At 40.7% G+C, this 20,418-nt stretch overlaps 2 protein-coding genes across 2 annotated transcripts in view; one reads left to right on the forward strand and one right to left on the reverse strand.

The window, feature by feature from the left end:
* The window catches only part of SNTB1 (syntrophin beta 1), a 119,293-nt gene extending 110,449 nt beyond the window's left edge, over positions 1-8,844 (forward strand). Inside the window, exons 5-7 of the mRNA XM_076329170.1 lie at positions 1,134-1,330; positions 3,684-3,874; positions 5,251-8,844. Of these exons, the coding sequence (XP_076185285.1) occupies positions 1,134-1,330; positions 3,684-3,874; positions 5,251-5,343 (481 nt within the window). The 3' untranslated portion in view covers positions 5,344-8,844. The remainder of the gene's footprint in view (positions 1-1,133; positions 1,331-3,683; positions 3,875-5,250) is intronic.
* A 6,463-nt stretch (positions 8,845-15,307) lies between these two features.
* Positions 15,308-20,418, reverse strand: part of MTBP (MDM2 binding protein) — a 28,962-nt gene continuing 23,851 nt past the window's right edge. The window contains exons 19-22 of the mRNA XM_076328945.1: positions 20,111-20,357; positions 18,849-18,962; positions 17,060-17,125; positions 15,308-15,568 (exon numbers count right to left, since the gene is read on the reverse strand). Of these exons, the coding sequence (XP_076185060.1) occupies positions 15,533-15,568; positions 17,060-17,125; positions 18,849-18,962; positions 20,111-20,357 (463 nt within the window). The 3' untranslated portion in view covers positions 15,308-15,532. The remainder of the gene's footprint in view (positions 15,569-17,059; positions 17,126-18,848; positions 18,963-20,110; positions 20,358-20,418) is intronic.

The raw sequence follows: 20,418 nt of genomic DNA on the forward strand, positions 1-20,418 counted from the left end.
CTTTTTTTTCCTATTAAAACATCTCTGTTTGATGGCATACTTCTACAGTGTCAGCTAACAGGCAACTATTCTTCCAGATGCAAAACAATAATTTGAGGGTGAATTAGCATTCAGTAGATGATTAGTATAATCTAATGTTTTATGCTTCAGCAGAAGTATTCTACTACCATGCTACATATTTACTTTTTAGTCTCATATGAAGTATATTGTTTGCCTATAGAAAGGAAAACAAGACAGAAATAAGCTTTTCAGAAGAATTTCCGTGGTTTCATTTTGTGACTCCCTCAGAGGGTTAGTGCCTGGGCCTCAAAGAATGATGAACTCCTCTGGATTATTATTTTCATCTGAATCAGTGTCATGTCGCTGCGCGAATTCTGTATTCACTGTCCACACTTCTGCAGGGAAAAAAACCAAAAGGACAATCTTAAAAAAGAATTAAATATTATGAGGTGTTGATTTTCTCCCTCAAAAATATTCCCTGCAATTAGTGTTTGCCCAGATGAACAAACCCCTCCTGGTCATGGGAGATCAGCTGTTGATGCCAGGCAAAAAAATGTTAATAGCAGCAAAATGTGAGAGAATTTCAGATTACAAATAGCTGCAGCATTTTGCATTTTGCAGGTTCCTTATGGGAAAAGTATGCACAAGACAGTACTTAGGCACCTGCATATTTTACAGAACTTCTTACTTTATCTGACAGCATTTATCGTTGAATTTGTCTGTGGATATTTAAGCGTTATGGCAACTGCAGCCTGACAGTGAAAGCCAGATTCAGCTGCCTCATCTGAGCAAGCACTTGTATCTGTGCACCACAGACCAGTTGGTGATTCCTCTTGGTTCCTCATCCAAAGGGGTGTTTTCTACAATTCGTTAGGAATTTAGGGCCCTCTGGGACATCTCCATTATCACCTGCATGTCTGGCTGCTTCAGTACTCACTGCTTTGGACCTTCACGCTTCTGCATGTCACTAGGAGTCACTTTAGGCTCAAATACAGAGGAGATGCGAGTTCTTGTGCTCCCACCCACGTGCATTTAGGAACATACAGAGCAGAGCTGTGCTCAGGTGGGGATTTTGGTGCAGTGCGCTGTGTCAGCATTATAATTCCCTGATGCGTTTTCAAATCCAATTGCAGGTTGGTCCATTCTGGCCCAGGAAAAGGCTCACCGCAGTCGGGGATGGATTTGTCTTTCGCAACCCGTACCGGTACAAGGCAAGGGATTGAAACCCATGTGTTCAGGACGGAGACTAGCCGAGACCTCTCACTGTGGACGAGGAGCGTAGTGCAGGGCTGCCACAATTCTGCGGAGCTCATCACGGAAATCACCACATGTGAGTAACACCTGCGGCACCGCGTCTCCACACCTCCTCGTGACACTCGTGGGTAGTTCAAGCTCCTTCTGCTAGAGGTGATTCATTTAAAAAAATGCGCATATTCAGGGTTCTATGTGTTTAAAATATTGTCTCCTTGGTTTCTGAGCCAGTCCCAGCTGGTGTGGTACCTGTGGTCAGTGACACAGTCACTATAATTCTGACTTTTGGTCTTGGTTTTGGCATGTTGTTTCAGACACAAGTCTGTAGTCAGCCATATAGGGCTGCGTGTCACAGAGGAGTGATCATCAGAGGTTTGTCCAGAAACCCACAGAAAAGAACATTTTTCTGAGATTCAGGAGACTCCTGAGAGCCTGGCAGGAGTTTCTTCTGCAGAGGGAGGAGGCAGAGGAGTACCGGCACATTCACAAGCGTGAATTGGTCATTTATTCACCCAGCTCTGCACACTTGAGAAGAATAAAAAAATACAAACCAGTCCAATAGCCACATTTTGATGGCTAGTCATTTCCCTCCCTGAACATCAGGGTGTCACTTCTCAGCACTTCTATACATACAAAATTGACTGGAATAAAAGTACTCAGCTGCAGATGCTCTGGAGTGATGCCCTGTTCGGCCAGGTAGCTGCTAGGCTGGGATGGCTCTGGAGCTTTGAGGTTGTGCTTTTCTCTTGAGTGCCCCCAGGATTTGGGAGTCCTTCCCCCACTAGCTCTCCAGTTGACAGGGCTGTAAAAGTTGAACATTATCTGTGCTCGTTGCCTAAAAATGTGAGAGCAAGAGCCAAAGCACAAATCCGCTCCACAACAAAGGGCAGCTCTGATTTCGTGAAGCCATCAGGTACAGCCATGTGCTGCTAAGCACAGGGACGCCCGTAGGCTGCCAGCCCCTGTGCCTCGCGGGGAGCTCAGGCTGCTTTGCGAGGGCCTCTGACGTGGAAACCAACCAGAGTGTTCGGTGGGAAGCACCTCGAGGGCTTGTCCATCTCCTCAGCCCAGTGACATGGATGCCTTTCTTTCCAAAAGCAGGAGGAGGAGCCCTTTCTTTTATCGCGGTGCTTTTATCCCAGTGTCAAGGACCCTTCTTGGCAGAATTGTTCACAGGAAAGTGGTGGAAAAGAGAATTTGAGATGTGAACACCTAAACTCTTCATTTTTTAATTTGGATCATGGACTATGTTTCTGAGCTGAGGGGAAGATGCAGACTTTCTGCTGCAGTAGCTATTATATACAATTATCTGGGCCCTTTTTCAATTACCACGACACTAAGGAGGACTCAGGTGTGTCTTCATCTTTGTCAAAATACTTTAGGGAAACCCTTTACGGCTTCTAATTTTCTTGTGTTGTGTGCCACTTTTATTGATTTTGGCTATGTCTGTCAGATGTAAGAAGAAGAGTAGCTGTGACTTTGTCGAGGTTTGGAAGGAGGAAATGCCAGCCTGAGACTTCTTAAACTTCAGTAGATTGTTTTTGTGTCAGCATGTAGATGTGTGCTGCAACGTGAAGAACGCAACAAATAACTGCAAGGACTGACATCAGTACTGCTGAGCGCAATTTTAGTCTGTGTGTTTACACCATAACTAACAGTCCTGGTTCTGGCTGGGATAGGGTTGATTTCCTTCCTAGTAGCCGGTACAGTGCTGTGGTTTGGATTTAGTATGAGAATAATGTGATAACACACCGATGTTTCAGTTGTTGCTGAGCAGTGCTTACACTAGCCAAGGACTTTTCAGCTGCTCATGCCCTGCCAGCGAGAAGCTAGGAGGGGGCACAGCCAGGACAGCTGACCCAAACTGGCCAAAGGGACATTCCATACCATGTGACGTCATGCTCAGTACATCAACTGGGGAAAGCTGGCTGGGGGGGGCCGCTGCTCGGGGACTGGCTGGGCATCGGTCGGCCGGTGGTGAGCAATTGCATCGTGCATCACTTGCTTTGTATATTCTTTTTTTATTATTCTTATATTACTATTATTACTATTATTACTATTTTACTTTATTTTATTTCAATTATTAAACTGTTCTTATGTCAGCCCATGAGTTTTCTCACTTTTACCCTTCTGGTTCTCTCCCCCACCCCACCGGGCGGGGGGAGTGAGCGAGCGGCTGGGTGGTGCTCAGTTGCTGGCTGAGGTTAAACCACGACGCTAACAAACCTTGCTTGGACCTTGCATAACAGAAAGATTTCTGTTGTTTTTCTGAATCTGCAGGTTTACCATTAGAGCATGATTAGCCCAGTTTTAGGAAAGGTTAGTTTCCGCAAGATAGTGTTGAAATCAAATGTAAAATGCAGTTATCTGCAGCCAAATGGAATTTGTTGCTTTTAAGAACGTCACAGACTAAATTTTGTTTCCTTCTTCAGCTTGCACATATAAAAGCCAGGAGTGCCGTTTGACCATCCATTATGAACATGGATTCTCTCTTACAACTGAACCACAAGATGGTGCCTTCTCTAAGACAATTGCACAATATCCCTACGAAAAACTGAAAATGTCCTCAGATGATGGGATAAGGATGCTTTATTTAGACTTTGGAGGAAAGGATGGAGAAATTGTAAGTACTGCGTTTAGCAAAGGGATGCATGTTACCATCTCTTTGGTGGTCCTTCAGGCTGTGGGGGTGGAGAAGCGCTAATGGAAGTTCGACTAGATGGTCATTATAGGTCCCTTCGAACTGAAATATTGTATTCTGTTCTATTCTGTTCTAACAGCTGGCCAGTACCAGGTTCCAGTACCAGTATTTAGACGCTGTGCTTTCTAGTACAGCATTACGATCTGGCTTTAGAAGGAGATAAACTAAAAAGAAAGATAAAATGGTAAAACCATGCAAAGAGGGATGAAGGATTTCTTACATTTAAGAACAAGTTGTATTTCTACATAGCCAGATGTTAGAATTTTTGTATGTATCCATTTCACTTTTTAAATGATTGTGGGTGGAAGAACTTAAGAATGAGATATTATTAATTCCAGTGTACACATAGGGACTTTATGTTATGACAACAAGCTATGTTTTAGACATTTTTTAACATCTAGTTGCTGAAAAAAATTGAAGACTACAGATTTAGTGCCAACTGTCTGCTTAGGCCTCTAAGTTAGCTGTCACAATGCCTAAAAATAAGGTGCTTATTCCTACAAGCTGTTTAGATACTATAAATTATGCATGTAAACATGGTCTTTCCTGCCAAATTTTTTCAGCAGTTCCTGAGCATGTTGAGTGCTTAATTCTTCACATCACCTTTGATAACACATACTCTGCAAACTGCTTATTGTCAGGTTTTCAGAAGGAAATTTGTTACTAGCTCTCAATAAAGTTGATACGTGACTGGTGGAAAGGTAAAACTGGTTTGTTTTGATGTGAACCTACTGTTGAACCTGCTGTCCACACTGACAAGTCTGTCATGCTTAGCCAGGATGTGGTGAGATCATCTGAACCATGACTATGGGAAAAAAAAGTCTCAGTTCAGTCTCGCTGCTGGCTGTGTGAACAGGGGAGCAACCATGCGGCATTAGCTGAAGGTGCAGTATCCTGGCTTCAGCTGTGACCACCAGCAGATGCACTGGGTACTGGACACAGCAGTCCCACCATCATCCCTGGTCCGAAACAGAGCCTGAAAAGATGGAGGGGTTGAACCTCTTGGAAAACTGCTTGCAGCATCTGACTCAGTTTGCTGCTGCTTACCCAGGTGGATGCAAGCCCAGAGGCACCAGGATCTCATCTGCTCTCAAGATGCTTATTACTTACTTTTAGTAACCTAAATATTTGCAGCTGGATGCAAAGGAAAGACAGTATGTTGTAATAAAGGGTTGTTATTAATAGAAGCCTGTTCAAAATACCAGGCAGCAGTTAATCAAGTACTCTGTAAATGATTGCTTATTTGAGCTGTAATCTAATCTAATCATTCTCAACTTGATTTCTTTCTGTACTTGCAGCAACTGGACCTTCATTCCTGTCCAAAACCAATTGTGTTCATCATTCATTCCTTCCTGTCAGCAAAGATTACAAGACTTGGCTTGGTGGCATAAGTGGGATACATCTGATTCTTTAAAGAAAGATGGAGCGACCATGCTAATCTGAAGTACAGTCAACAGCAGCAACCCGTACCAGCTAGCACCATACACCAGCTTGGGGTTCAGTACTGGGCCTTGGTCATTTCTGCAGTCTTCCAAGGCCCAGGTTTCATTTTGATCAGCTAAAGAGGTGGCATGACAAGTAAAACGGTGGATTTCATTGTAAATAATGGGATTTTAAAATCCCATATGAGACAGTAAAAACGTGTAGTACCATACATGTAAATGTTTCAGAATCATAAATTGTGCCTATTTCAATGTATTTGTTTATATGGAATACGTAAAGGGCTAAGCAGACAAGAGTGGGTGTTGGTTGTGATGCAAGCTCAAGGTTGTTTGAGTAGAAGTTCTCCAAACAAGACTATCCCACCACCCAAAAGTAAAATATTTTTTCTGTTCTAACCTGTGCACCACTTACAGAAGATTTTTCTTTTGGAGCGCTGTCAGAACCTGTTGCTTGAATACCCAGCAGAGCGTGCAGATATGCACCTTTGAGTAGGATGCTCTAAAGCAATACAGCTGTGGTCAGTGAACAGCTGGAGGGTCCCTGCCAAGGGGCACTTTCAAATTAAATGATAAAGACATCTTGTGTACGTTCCTAGCGACAGACCCAAAGCAAGACTAGCTATAGCAATGTATTGAGAGCCGGCTGTCAGTGGGGCATAGGTAGGAGCATCCTCAAGTTACCTGAATCCATGCTGAAGCGTGACCTAAGCTTCTGCCACCACGTTTCCACAGCGGGGTTTTCCAACAGAAAGCCATGCTGAGCTTCCTGTCCTCCTGCCCCAACAGTGTCACCCCCTCAGCTCTGCCGAGGCTGGTTGTGTGGTCTGGATAGAAGAACAAATGTGAGGAAGGAGGAAGACTTGATTTTTTTTTTTTTTGAGTTTTCTAGATTAGATCAGAAAAGTTATTCAAGCAGCTCCACAACAGTGAGGAAACGCACCGGGGCAGGAACATGAGCTGCGCTGCCAGAAAAGCCTTAGTATGGAAGGAACTACTCCTACGAGCGTGACTTGGCAAGTCCAGATTTATTCCTTGCTGGTGAAACGCAAGACATTCACCTCCGTACCCATAACTTACTAGTTCCTGTTTTGCACCACAGCTTTCTGTTTTAACTCAAAACATTCGAATCACTGAGTTTCGGCCTTGTTCACGGTTATGTTGGGCACAAAGCGGGCAGCAGGCAGGAACGCTGACCTTGATGGTCAGAAATGATACACACAGCTTGCACCTGGCACTACTGAATTGGCTTCATGTGGTCGGGTGGGAACAGAAAGAAGCAGAACAGGAATGGCATTTGTGTTGCTCTTATTTTGTAAGCAGAACTGCTTCCTATAGGGCTGTGGTTTTGTTTGCTTTTAGAGTTTTGCCCTAAATTTGCACTTTGAAGGACAGGAACTGTACAGGAAGTAATAAATCCGCAGCTTATGGAAGTTCACTTGTCAAATTACAACACTTCTTTTATTCTTGAGAAAGCACATAAGTTTCAACTTAGCATCACTTGGCTGGCAGAGAGGAAAATTAAAAACACAGTTTGGTTCCATGTTGTTTTTAAGCTAAGTCTTGAGCGTTAAGCATAAGTCATGCTGTTTATTCACAGTATAGGAATTAGTTCGTGGTGGTTTCCGTAGTATCTTACTCATCGAAACTAATTAAAAAATTAAGATGATGGGCTGAAATCACAAATACAGAAAATAATCATTGAAGAACAACAGCTAAATCGCCATTTGGAAGAGCAGCCCCACTCCCAGCACCTCTCACCAGTCAAAAGCAAGCCTGGGAGGGGACTCACCTAGCTGTGAACTTTGTTTTTACTGTCACGGTACTTGCACTTCAAAATTAATTCCTCGTGTAAAGTCACAAGGTAGGAGATAATGTTACATAACTTACCAATAATTTCCAAATGGACATTTCTCATTTAGCGACCACTGCCGATCACATGGCTTTCTGTGGCAGTTACTTGGGTCTCCTTTGGCTTGGAAGCTTCTAGGAGAACATCTTCCGAGAAGCCGAGAGCAGTCGGTACGCTGGGGGACTGGGTCTGTGAGTATGAACTCGCATCACATCGTCAAGTAAACCGTTGTGTGAAGTTTTTAAAAAGCGATTCAGGACATTTTTATTGCTGTTCCAAAGTGTAACTTAAAAATTTGGACGCGGGCTCCTATCAAAGTTCCAGAGGTTAAAGTGAAAACTTGCATACCGTGGGGTAGGTTAAATACATATGTAAACTATACTGCACTATTTCCTTATTCCTTTAACACTTAAAAATCACTGGAATGTTATACCTAACATGTATGTGAATTGTAAATATTACAAATTCCTATATTAGTACCAACAATGAAATGACACAATATGTAATCTAAGGTGCTCAGTACTATATGAAGTATAAGTGAATAACTAAACGGTTTGCAAAGAAAATTCGTATTATATATATTTATAGAAAAAAAATGATAATTACAGATGCTATTTCTTCATTTTCAGATTTTGGACTGATTCATATTTGGATGGGATAGACAAATGAAATATGGACCTACTCCACATTTATAAGAGTATAGCGAATATTTATATTTTAGAGGAAAAGAATATATTTAATAAAGTCATTTATTGGATTTTTGTGAGGTGAGCTTACTTTGTACCCAAACAAGCTGTTTGGAAGGCTGTCCTTTGGTTTTGGGCTGGGGAAAAATAATTTTAAACCTCAGTCATTCTGTTAAGGATTCAGTTACTCGAGAGAACTGTTCATCGTATTGATGGAGTGACACTTAAAAATTTAGAATAAAAATTTAAAGTATTAATGTACTGTCAGTGGTGCATTGGTGCTTTCTATTAAGCAAGCTCGGCGTTCCTGTGATAGTGGCGCTGTTGATGACAGGCTGAAAGCAGAATTACACAGCCTTTTTTTTTTTGCTGCTGGCATTTACTGAAAGGCCACAGGGATGTTCTGGGGCAGGTCGTTCAGACTCACCTGCTGAAGTTACAAATGCTTTCTCGGTTGCTTATACTTAACTGGGCGGTTACAGGAGTCATAAAAAAAAAGAGCAGAAACATCTGCTCAAGCTTCCGCATTCAAGGAGTGAGGCCAACATGTGCCTTGCTTATCTTATGAACGGCTAGGGAAAAAAGATGGTTTTCTTCCCTTCTACTTTAATTCATAACTTAGTGGCCCAAATAGAAAAGCTAACTGCGGGAATTTAAGCCTGTTCTTTCAGTCTGACCCGAGGTATGGCAGACCAGCCTCACGGAAATCCTAAAAAGGGGTATTCCAGAGTTTCAGTCTTTTCACAAAATACTGACTGTAAATGGAACGGTCCGGTCAGAAGGTTTGTGTAGCAGCTTCACCGTTAGAAAGACTTGGCTACGTATTGGAACATACATGTTACTGGAAAAATGTGATATAAGGTGTTTGTTAAAAAATTAAAATAAAATAAAGCTGATCTGATTGTGTTCAGGGAAGCATGCTGGTGTTTCCTAAGAATCTTGCTCTTTTAAGTGGAACTAGCATCTCTCTTAAGGTACTTCATAAATCAGAACACAGCTCTTCATGCACTACCAAGTAAATCGCTACCATGAACATCATTAGAATTGGTCTTTTCCAAATAACGAAACAAGTGTTTTCTCTTTCTGCGGAAGGCAAGCAGTCCTTCTTCCCCCAGGACGTGGGAGCACGCTCCGTCCAGCTCTTCGCATTCGGAAGCACAGCTAAGTTGAAGTAGAGGTTGATCCGATTTCCATCTGCAAGACTTCTCAGTGTCCTCTTACCCATGTTTAAAAGTTAATTGGAGCTTCTTTGGTTTCAGTGGAAGCAGACTTGGAGCCTAAACAAATGATGTGCTCCAGATTGTTGTACTATCATTGATTTGTAAATTTAATCCTATTTTTCATAAGGGTCAAACTGGCAGGTTTATAACTAGCTGTTTACTGGAGCTATTTACTATATATATATACACACACACACACACTATTACTATAGTATATATTATATATTCCTCTATATATACATACTATCACTGTATATACTATGACTATAAAGTAATTGGGAATTGCATCTAAAATGGACGCTTTTGAATTCAGTGGTGACTTTGATTTTAAAGAGCAGATATTAATAATATACAAGCAAAATTTCAAGAAATTGAGCCCGCTTGATGTAAGTGAACCCCTAGATTAACCAGGGCAAAAGTTTAGTTTAAGAGCATGAGGGGAAAAACATTAAATATTTAAAGTAACATAGATTACAACTTCTTGTGAACGTACCAGCTACTTTTTCCATATAGGACTAGCTTTTCAGTTTGTTTCCTTTGTCAGAACTTCTGTACTTGTGTAAATAATTAGAGGCATTAGAAAACAAATCCCAAGGGAGAACTGTGAATTTGGAAAAGGGAGTTTGTGAATTTGGAAAAGCATCTGTACCCAAGTTAAGTTCTGTGGTAGCCCAGTGATATTCATCGTGCAATTGCTGTAATAATCGAAGTAATCATATCATCAAGTAATCGCGACCACATCAGTGTTGTCTTACCCCAATCTTGTATAAGCACGTAACATGGATTATGGGTAAACCATAAATGCATATTGGTGAATATGACTTACATCCTGGCTTGCAAAAACATGAAAGCAAGCACCCAAACTATGCAAAGGGCAGACTGCATTTTGGGTTCAGCAGCCACAAACAAGAAAATAATTTGAAGTTCAGAGGCACAGTGTGATGTCACATTCTGTATCACATACGTTACAACATGTTAGCTGAGCTGCGGGAACTCTTAGTGTGGGGTTTTTGAGCTACAACAGATGTAAGATAATTTGGTTTAGTGCTGTCCTGGTTTTGGCAGGGATAGAGTTAATTTCCTTCCTAGTAGCTGGTACAGTGCTGTGTTTTGGATTTAGGATGAGAACAAAGTTGATAACGCACCAATGTTTTAGTTGTTGCTAGGTAGTGCTTACACTAGCCAAGGACTTTTTGGTTTCCCATGCTCTACTGACTGAGAAGGCTGGAGGTGCACAAGAAGCTGGGAGGGGGCACAGCCAAACTGGCCAAAGGGACATTCCATACCCTGTGACGTCATGCTCAGTACATCATATTATTATTACTATCATTTTATTTCAATTATTAAACTGTTTTTATCTCAACCCACGAGTTTTTCTCACTTGTGCTCTTCCAATTCTCTCCCCCATCCCACCGGGTGGGGGGGAGTGAGCGAGTGGCTGGGTGGTGCTCAGTTGCCGACTGAGGTTAAACCACGACAGTCCTTTTGTCCTTCCTCATGTCCTCTCTGTGGTCACGCAGATAAAACCATAGGGTGCCCCGTGGTGTGTACCCTTTATATTCTCTCTCTTGAGCAAAAGAACGCTGACTCCTGATAGCCGAGATACTGGTCCGTACAGGTGAGGAGTAGGACCTATCCTCTTTGAGTTGCTGGATCTCCCGGGACAGTTTTTCCATAGCCGAGACGAGGGAGGAAGAGAGACTTTCCTCATATTGCCGGAGTTGACTAGCCAATTCATCCACTGTTTGTTCCTCTCCATCTTTCCAGGTCATCACTGCCAATGAGTTGGCATATGACGATGGTGCGCTCCTTATAAACTTCCGCCACATGGGTCGTGTGCACTTGACTTCGTCTGGATCTTTGGATAGTTGTTCATTGTTCAGGTCATCATAAATCACCTCCAGCACAGCTAATTCTCTCAGAAACTGGATACCCTTCTCCATGGTGGCCCACTTGCTTGGGCGACATATGACATCTTCCTTAAAGGGATACCTTTCCTTCACGCTTGACAAGAGTCGCCTCCAAAGGCTGAGGACTCGTGTCCCTTTTCCAATTACTTTATTAATGCCCCCTTCCCTAGAAAGGGATCCCAGCTGCTTGGCTTCCCTACCCTCTAATTCCAGGCTACTGGCGCCATTATCCCAGCATTGGAGCAGCCAGGTGACAATATGCTCACCTGGACGACGGCTGAAATCTTTTCGTATGTCTCGCAGCTCACTCAGGGATAGAGATCGGGTGGTCACTGCCTCGTTTATGAGTTCTTCCTCGTCTTCCTCCCTGATCAATGGCCATCTCTCCTCCTCCCGTTCTCATGATGGCCCTTCTCCAGGGTATTCGTACAGTTCTTCCTCCGCTTCTCTTTTAGAAGAAGCTTATTCCTCCCTTACTAAACGAGCTGACTTTCGCTTCCAAGATTTCTTCTTGTGTACAGGGGCGACTGATACCGGCACAGGCTGGTTCTTTGGTTCAGCCACAGGGCGTGTTGCCCGGGTCTGAGTGGCCGCAGGGCCTGTTGTTTTACTGTCAGAGCCAGAGACCTTCTCTTCTCTTTGAGGGTACTGAATGGTGTTGAACAGGCATGGGCCAGGCCCCAGCACGTTGCAATGATCTGCATCTCTCTGGAGTTGCCAGGGTGACAGCATACTTTTTCCAAATATTCTACTAGCTCTTCAGGATTCTGCACTTGCTCAGGGGTGAAGTTCCAAAACACTGGGGGTGCCCATTGGCCTAGGTACTTGCCCATCTTGTCCCACACACCCTGCCACTCATAACTATTTGGCTTTGGGGCAGATCTCTGGATGATATTCTTAAATTGCTTATCAGCTTTAGACAAAACTGAAACAATATTCCCAAGAAGTACCAATAGAAGTATCTTAACTACCCAAGGCTGTTCAAAATACTGTTGATTACAGTAACTGAAAAGTTACTGTAATGAAGGAGGAAACATCATAGAGGAAAGTAGTGACACTGCCATTCTGTATTTCCTCCATAAAAAAACTCTCAGAAAAGTCACTGTAATTGCTAGTTGTCTCCATGAAATGGTATCTGTGGTACAGTAACAGCTTCATTGCAAAACCTACATACCACACTAACATCAAGGTCAATGTTCTAAAAACAAACCTCACAAGCGAGACATCACTATTCACTGCAGACCACAGCAAACTGCAAAACCCAACACCAATCTTTAACATGTACAGCAGGAAAAAGAGCGCGATGCAGATTATACAAATCAATATCAAGAACAGAGAAACCAACATTGTGACCCACAACTATTAACAGATATAAGTTCCTTAATACACTCCGGTTAATCTGTTATTATCTCAACCCTTCGAGCCCCACGTTGGGCGCCAAAAAGGACTGTCGTGGTTTAACCTGTCGGCAACTAAGCACCACGCAGCCGCTCGCTCACTCCCCCCACCCGGTGGGATGGGGGAGAGAATTGGAAGAGCACAAGTGAGAAAAACTCGTGGGTTGAGATAAAAACAGTTTAATAATTGAAATAAAATGATAGTAATAATAATATGATAATAATAATATTAATACACAAAGCAAGTGATGCACAGTGCAATTGCTCACCACCCGCCGACCGATGCCCAGCCAGTCCCCGAGCAGTGGCCCCCCCCGGCCAGCTTTCCCCAGTTGATGTACTGAGCATGACGTCACATGGTATGGAATGTCCCTTTGGCCAGTTTGGCTGTGCCCCCTCCCAGCTTCTTGTGCACCTCCAGCCTTCTCAGTCAGTAGAGCATGGGAAGCTGAAAAGTCCTTGACTAGTGTAAGCATTACCTAGCAACAACTGAAACATCGGTGCGTTATCAACTTTGTTCTCATCCTAAATCCAAAACACAGCACTGTACCAGCTACTAGGAAGGAAATTAACTCTACCCCTGCCAAAACCAGGACAAGCGCTGTTACAGTAGACCAGGTCAAATTATTTTGCACGCTTTTTTGTAGCTTAAGACCATGGACAAGGACAGTTAGCACAACTCAAATGGGGCACAGTGTTATTAAGCCATGATAATAAACTAGCTATCACTTACCCTAAAAAAAACCCAACACAGTAACAAAGGGTCAATGAGACACGGGCAGCATTGCATTAGTTCAGCACTGGGCATCATGCAAACAAACAATACATCAAAATGCTTATGTTTCCGTAACTGCTTTCCTGCTGATTATTTCAGGCCAGCCTTTGAGTCTACAGAATTAATGAAAACAATAACCATTGGGTTCTACTTGAAGTAGAAATAAGATAGTTAAGTTATCTAAATCCAAGGCTCACTAAGGACACCATAGAGAGGTAAGAGAGGAATGAGAAAATAATAAAAAATAATTTTAAAAAAAGCACCGTTTTATAGAAGCCCTTCTACAGATACATGCAGATAGTTTTTCATCAAGAAAGCCAGTTAAAGAGTATTAATTGCTTTCCTGAGAGGGATTTTCTTTGCTCATAGCAGCTAGCCTCAAGTATTTCATGAAACGTAGTTTCTGCACTTTTGCTTATCAACTTATGCATAATTTATTAACTACAAAGCTTTTGTAATTACAGGTATATAACCCCCCCCAAATTAAGTAGGAAATACAACTTCCAGTGGCTTGCTTTAGTATTTGGACAAAAGTATCAGCATTCAGGCTGAAGATATGAGATTATAACGTAGGGCTTTTCCTCTCTATTTGGAAGGAGAAACTTACTTTATTCTATATTAGATGTTAAGGAAGATTAATGTCTTGATTAATTTCTTGTTTTCTGCCTTGAATGCAAAGAAATGTGAGCCATACACAGTAATTAATACATCAAAGCAATTTCGTGCGTGCACTTGTTAAGTAATTATTTAAATATCTACCTTCATTGCATTTCTATTTCATCAAATCAGTAAAACCTGGATGCTATGGGGGTGTGGCATTTTGCAGACAAACGTAATCCCGCTCCTAAGTAGTTGTGTTTGTCCTGGGCTAAGACACACACTGTACTCACTAGAGCCCATTGCCACAGTAAAACAGCTACATAGCTCTCCTACTGCCGCTCAGAGTGCAGTTAAAACAAGTACACACCCACATGTAAGAGGTCTTGTAGAGTTCAGGAGAAGGATACACATTGGAACAAAGGAGCAGAAGAGTTAAACGCAAGATCCTGCTAGACACGAAAAACCTCCTTAGGGCTTGGCTTTACACAAAACAGAATTAAGCAAAGAATAACATCACAAAATCAGGAAGGCTTTTTAGAGAATGAGTAGATTTTTACAGTATTTAGTCTAACCCACACATGGTTTATTTCAATTACTTTTTCATAATACTAAATTTCATTCATATTAGTATTGCTTAATCCATTTTCCTTCCAGGAGAATATAGCAAACAATAACACTGCATCTCTATCAGTTTTAATCATGTTAGTTTATATGATGAATAGGAAACCCTTACACTGAAAACTGTGAAACATACTTGTTTTGGTAGAAACTCCTCACCTCAACGTAATACTAACTTGAATAATTACACTAGTCCAAGCCAGGTACACACCTGAGACTTAAGCAAACTGAGGCGGAATTTAGTATTTTACTGTGCTTGCAACTCAGGTAGAAATTGTTCTTTCCCTTACTTTTCATCATAGCATGCCAGCTCTTTCACAGCTCTCGCAATCATCATTACTGCTATCATTTTGATTTTCTCCTCCCCCATGAAAAGAAATCTCAGAACTCTGTTATGAATTGTTTCTAAGGAGTGTCACAAAGAGCACACATGACATTACACCGGAAATTCAGCTTGTAAAACAATGATCCTTTTTTTAATGGGACCTTGCATCAAGTTTCAAAAGACATGCTTTTTCTTTTTTTTTTCTTATGCTACAACACAGAGATAATTGTGACTCAAATTCTGTTTGCTTTCATCTGCAGAATAGGAACTGCTCTTAATTACTTTATAAAATGTCAACGGTCGACGCTGTAAACAGCTGTTTATACCACAGCAAGTAGTAATAAATAGAATAGAGGTCTTCAAGCAAAAAGGTAAAACAAAGTAGTTTTGTTATTAAAATTAAATCTGGTGGGGTTTTTATTCACATAAAAACAAATATATGGGTTGAAAAACATACAAAGCTTTATCAAAGCAAGTCAAGCTATATTCCTTTTAACAATAAAACACAATAAATATGCATATAAAATAAAACCTTTTTTCATTTGAATTGTTTAAAAAATTAAAACTTTCAGTATAAAAAGTTTCAAAACATGCTACTGTGCTTGAGAATTGAGTCTATATAATTACACTGACCAAAGTCCTTCGGGTGTGTAGATGTGTGTGTGCATGTGTTCAGCAGTGTAATGCTTTTCTTACAATTGGAAGTGCACTCTCTCCACAGTTTCGAGGAAGGTGTGAACGGCACCCACTCAGTACCTCTACTCGCCAGTCTTCTCCAAAACCCATTCAATTACCTGTGAAAACAAGCGATTTACATAACTCCAGTTCTTGAAAGCAAGTTAAGAACACCTCAGACTTCATCAATTCTTTCGTTATCACCACCTTTATCACCACCTGTGTGGTGTTTACTGAACAGGATTTAAAAGTAATCCATTCAAAAGGAGAAAGAGGTGTTAATAAACTGAGAGGATATAGCCTTACCCAAGAATTGTATTTAATTTTACAGAACGCTTTGTCTTTAGAAAAAGGCATTTTTAGATCCTCTGAATTGAGCTACTTCACCCCACTCTCTCCATGTGCTAGCAACAAGGTGCACACACAATGCTAAACAGCTAGCATTTCCAGCACAAAGAATTCCTAAAGCTGTAAAAGAAAGGATAAAGAATAATTTGTACACTGCTGTGTCTGCCACCATTATTCCTGCTGTTTCCCAAACAGTGTAGCTGTTCAGACAACTGACTAGTCCTGGGTAATTATATTCTTTATAAGGTAGTTTCAAAGTATTCTCTAATACAGAGAGAGGTGGCCAGCTTAAGAGATCCCCACTTTTAATGCCTCTTTTCCAACAGCAAACTCCTATAAAACTACCAACTGGCCTCCCCAGACAAAGATGGTGGTGAGAAAGTGTAACAGCACGATACCCCAGTTCAACACCAAACATCACAACCCATGTAGTTCTTGAAACCTTGTGATCTGTAGGAAGCAATTCACGAGGGAACACAGTACGGAACACAATAAATACTGCTCTCGTAGAATAAATTCCATGGGGATCTAGCAGTTTTCCTTAAGAATCTGGGTTTTCTTATTAAACAACCCCAGTCCAAATCCTTCCATTTAATTTATCATTTTGAAAACTGTACTGTAAATATGCACGATACTTTTTTTTTTTAAAATCATGGAGTCACTTCAGCATGTTTTTCAGAATTTAAATCAGTTACTTAATTTGCTCTGTGCTACTGTTCACCTAAGTTCCACCTTACACACAAATAAGCTCATCTGATATCCCTTGTGCTTACAGTTATTCCCAAGCTTAAAATTACTAATTTCCATTGCTGCTTTTAAGAAATTTATTTCCTTTTATAGATCCCTTTATTGCTTCCTAACCTTTGAAAAGAAGTGTTATTTCCTTCAACACAAGGAAAGAAGAATCCCTAATGATCCAGGCTTCTCTCAAATGAAGAAAAATCTCATCTCTCCTTTTTTTTTTTCCCAGCGATGTGGAAACATTTATTGCCTTCATTTCCATTTCTCACTGTGGCACATCATATTGGCAGCTATAACTAGAATACCATCTAAAACCTGAATATATGCAACTGGAAATTTTGCCATGGGATTACTGATTGAGAGGAAGTTTTTGTGAGATCAGAGAGTGAAATGAGACCCACAGCCATAGGAACACGTCTCCTCATCTCTTAAAGCTGTGGACTAAACCATCCTACAGCCAAGCTGCCACAGCTACATTTAGCCTTGGCTAGTTACAGGAACAAATAAACAAATGGTCTTACCTGTTTAGCATTGTTATTTGCCGTTTTCTTCATTTCATCAAGAAGTCCTCTAGAAGTTTTAAGATCCTAAATACGAAACACAAAGCCACAGAAGTCAGCAAACTCATATGCTCACTCTAATTTGGATTATAAGAGCCCTGATAACCAGGGGGGGTGTTACCCTTTTATCGCCTTGTTCAGAACCACAGAAGAATTATTTGACTTTGTTGGTCTTTTTTTTTTAAAGAAATAATCTAAATCTATTCCAATGGGTTGCAGCTTTCTCTACAGCAGTCCAAACCTAGTACTCAAGTGTACGATTGAGTCACACTTTTCCTAACCTTCTGCACGCTTCCAGAAATGTATTTTTTTTTTTAAATGATATTCAAAGTTCTTACAGTCTTGATTGAAATCTTGTTTCTATATAAACATGGAAATCAAATGTGCGCTTAGATTGCAATACAGAGTTCTGGCAAAGAACAGCGAAGAGGACGTGGAGGAAGAAAATCAGTGCAAGAAAGGAAATACCTAGAATGGCTTGTCTGTTTTGCAGTCCAATTATTCCAACCTAATCCACTGTCTTAAACAAAGCAAGCACACAACTTTGCCTAAGGAGAAAGGAAAACTAAGAAAATTAATTTACTACTTGTCTCCAAAGGAAAATGATACCTATTGTATCATGCTTCTGCACACAGCACAGAAAAGGATTCAAAGGGCTCCTACAGACTTGGGGCTGCAAGACAGTTCAGGAGAACAAAACCCTGCTACACCTCTCTCTAGATCAGCTTTCGAAGGACAGGATCACTGCAGTACTCCTCCTTTTGCTCTTCTACTTGGAATGGAACCGTGAACCCATCTGATTTGCTGTACTCGCTGATCCCTACACGCAGCTCTTTCTGATTTTGGATTAGAAGATATTCCTTCAGGGCTTATTTCAGGGAGACTTTGGGAGTGCTTACAGAATGACTGTGCAACTGTGTTCTAATTATTTAAGAAGTTTGTGCTCAGCGGCAAGATGTTCTAATTGTCTATGTAAGCATTCAACTCTTCAACTGCAACTTCATTTAGCTTAAATGACCTTTACTGAAGTTGACTAAACTGAGTTAGTTCACAAATAGTGGTAGGCTAAACGCATGCAAATGAACAGAAACAGCAGCTCAGCTTGTGAGCAACAGCTTTTAAACACCCTGTAATTTAACTGGATTTTGTGCCCAGACTAAGTAACATGGGCTTAAGCATTGACTCACAGTCTCCTAGGTATTGTGGAAAGAATTCTCATCTCCTAAAAATGAGGTTGATCCAATTCTACATGGTGCTGCCAAGTCAGTATGTGTTAGATAGTTAGATAGACATTTACAATGCATTTACAATGACTTCTGTGAGCATGTCAGGGAACTAGAATTTCTGAATAAGTTGTGTAAGCTACCTATTGTTCTCCCTTAGAACAAGGGAGAAGCTGAGCTGTCACAGCTATGGCTGGGAGATAGCTACAACAGCTAAGGAAGCAATATAATATAAGCATGACCTTACCTAACAGACCACTGCTTTAACATGTTATCTCACATAAAAGACTACTGCTTTATAAGGTTTAAAAGCAAATATACAACCACGAAAATATACTGTAAAACTAGGTTCTGCATTTGACAACAAGTCCAAAGGTTTATCCACACACTTCACACACTACTAACACACCACTAGGAAATATTAGCTTAATCAAGTCTGAATATCCCACAGTCCATCTCAAGTTTTATTCAGGAATGGATTCACTTAACTAAGAACAAACAACTGTAAAAGTGTGTCTTCTAGTTACCTTTAAGTAGAACTTTGATATCTCAAATAGACGCTGGCTGCATGATGCAAAGCACTTGTGATCCTCTGCAATTCCATGTTTTTGAAGAGTCTTAGCAACTACCTCCTTCAGCATCTTGGAAACAATAGAAACACACTCAAAAGTTCATCCCAATTATTGGCATGAAAAATTGTCCAAGGGAAGGGAAAAAAAAAAATAGAACACCTGATTTTTTTTGATCTTGCCTCTGTCTTTAATCCATTGGCTAAATGCCATCGAGTCCCTGACCAAATTTGGGCAGAGTTATTTAACAATCTATTTCCATTTCCTTCATCTCCAGAATTAAGGAAATGCTTACATGTGAAAACAATGTAAAGGATCAGTGAATATTCACATGGGGCTTGGAAGACAGAAGAAAATTGGTAATGGCTTGGGTTTTCTCTTCTCCAAAATACTATATGTACATATATAAAAAAATATAACTTTTCTTTATATTGATATTCCCTTGTTTGACACATCCATATTAAAAAAATAATAAAAAAACAAATCAGACACTACAGTCAGATTAGAAAATTTACTCTGACATTCTTTTTATCAGAGATGTTTAAACTTTGCTGTAGGTCTGAATGAGTCACACGAATTTATGCTTACTTGGGTCATCCCAACTTGCCTTTGACAGTACGACATCAACATTCATGCAGTGTCCTCTCTAGCACCCTGGGATTAATTTAAAATTAGTATCACCAAGCCAGAAACAGTTTTGTGTACTGTATTTTAAAAGTGGCATTCCTAATATATATATCTATTAATTAAACATTATTGCACCAGAGTATTTAAATGTTGTCCCAATTAATGGACTTGTACAACTACTGGAGTATCTTTTTATTCTCAGAATAGTCTGTTCTTCCACAATGGCTTTGACCCTTCCAGCACAGATACTTCTTTGGTGCCTTTCGGTTTTATATTGATTTTCTACATTTCATAACTCCTATTCATTGATATCCATTCCCACCTTTTTTCTTCTTAGTTGTTATCTCTCTCAGCCTTAATTCCCTGGGCATGATATAATACCCCTTACATACTTTTTCACTCCTTGCTTCTGCAGCACTCTCCTCAGTGCCTTCAGGATTCACTTACACAAGTGGACAGAATGAAATTTAATAATAACAAATAGAGATGAAGACAGTTCACTTTGAGTTAAAAAATTTTAAAAAAAAAATCAAGTCACATGGAAAGAAGTTAAGCAGATGCTTTTTCACTAAGCAGACAACATAGACCTTTACCCTTGTATGTTTCTGGGATCTTGATTCCTTAGCAGGCTTTGAAGTCCCTGATTCGGTTGCACTTACGCAACTTGCTGAGCCAACCTTAGTGGTTACTTTGTGGGGTTGACCAGGCTGTTTCAATGGCATCGAAGCTAAAGAAACTGATCTTTCAGAGCGCTTCCTCGTTACAGCAACTGTATAGTGACTCCCACTACTTCCGCTTGCCTGAGAGAGGAGGGAATCTGTACTCTCAGATTTGGTTAGCCTGGAAAGAAAAAAAACAAAACAAAACACAAACAATTAGAAGAACTTTTAGATTTTGTGCT

The sequence above is a fragment of the Aptenodytes patagonicus genome, chromosome 2 (genome assembly GCF_965638725.1).
Source record: "Aptenodytes patagonicus chromosome 2, bAptPat1.pri.cur, whole genome shotgun sequence".
NCBI classification, from domain to species: Eukaryota; Metazoa; Chordata; class Aves; order Sphenisciformes; family Spheniscidae; genus Aptenodytes; species Aptenodytes patagonicus.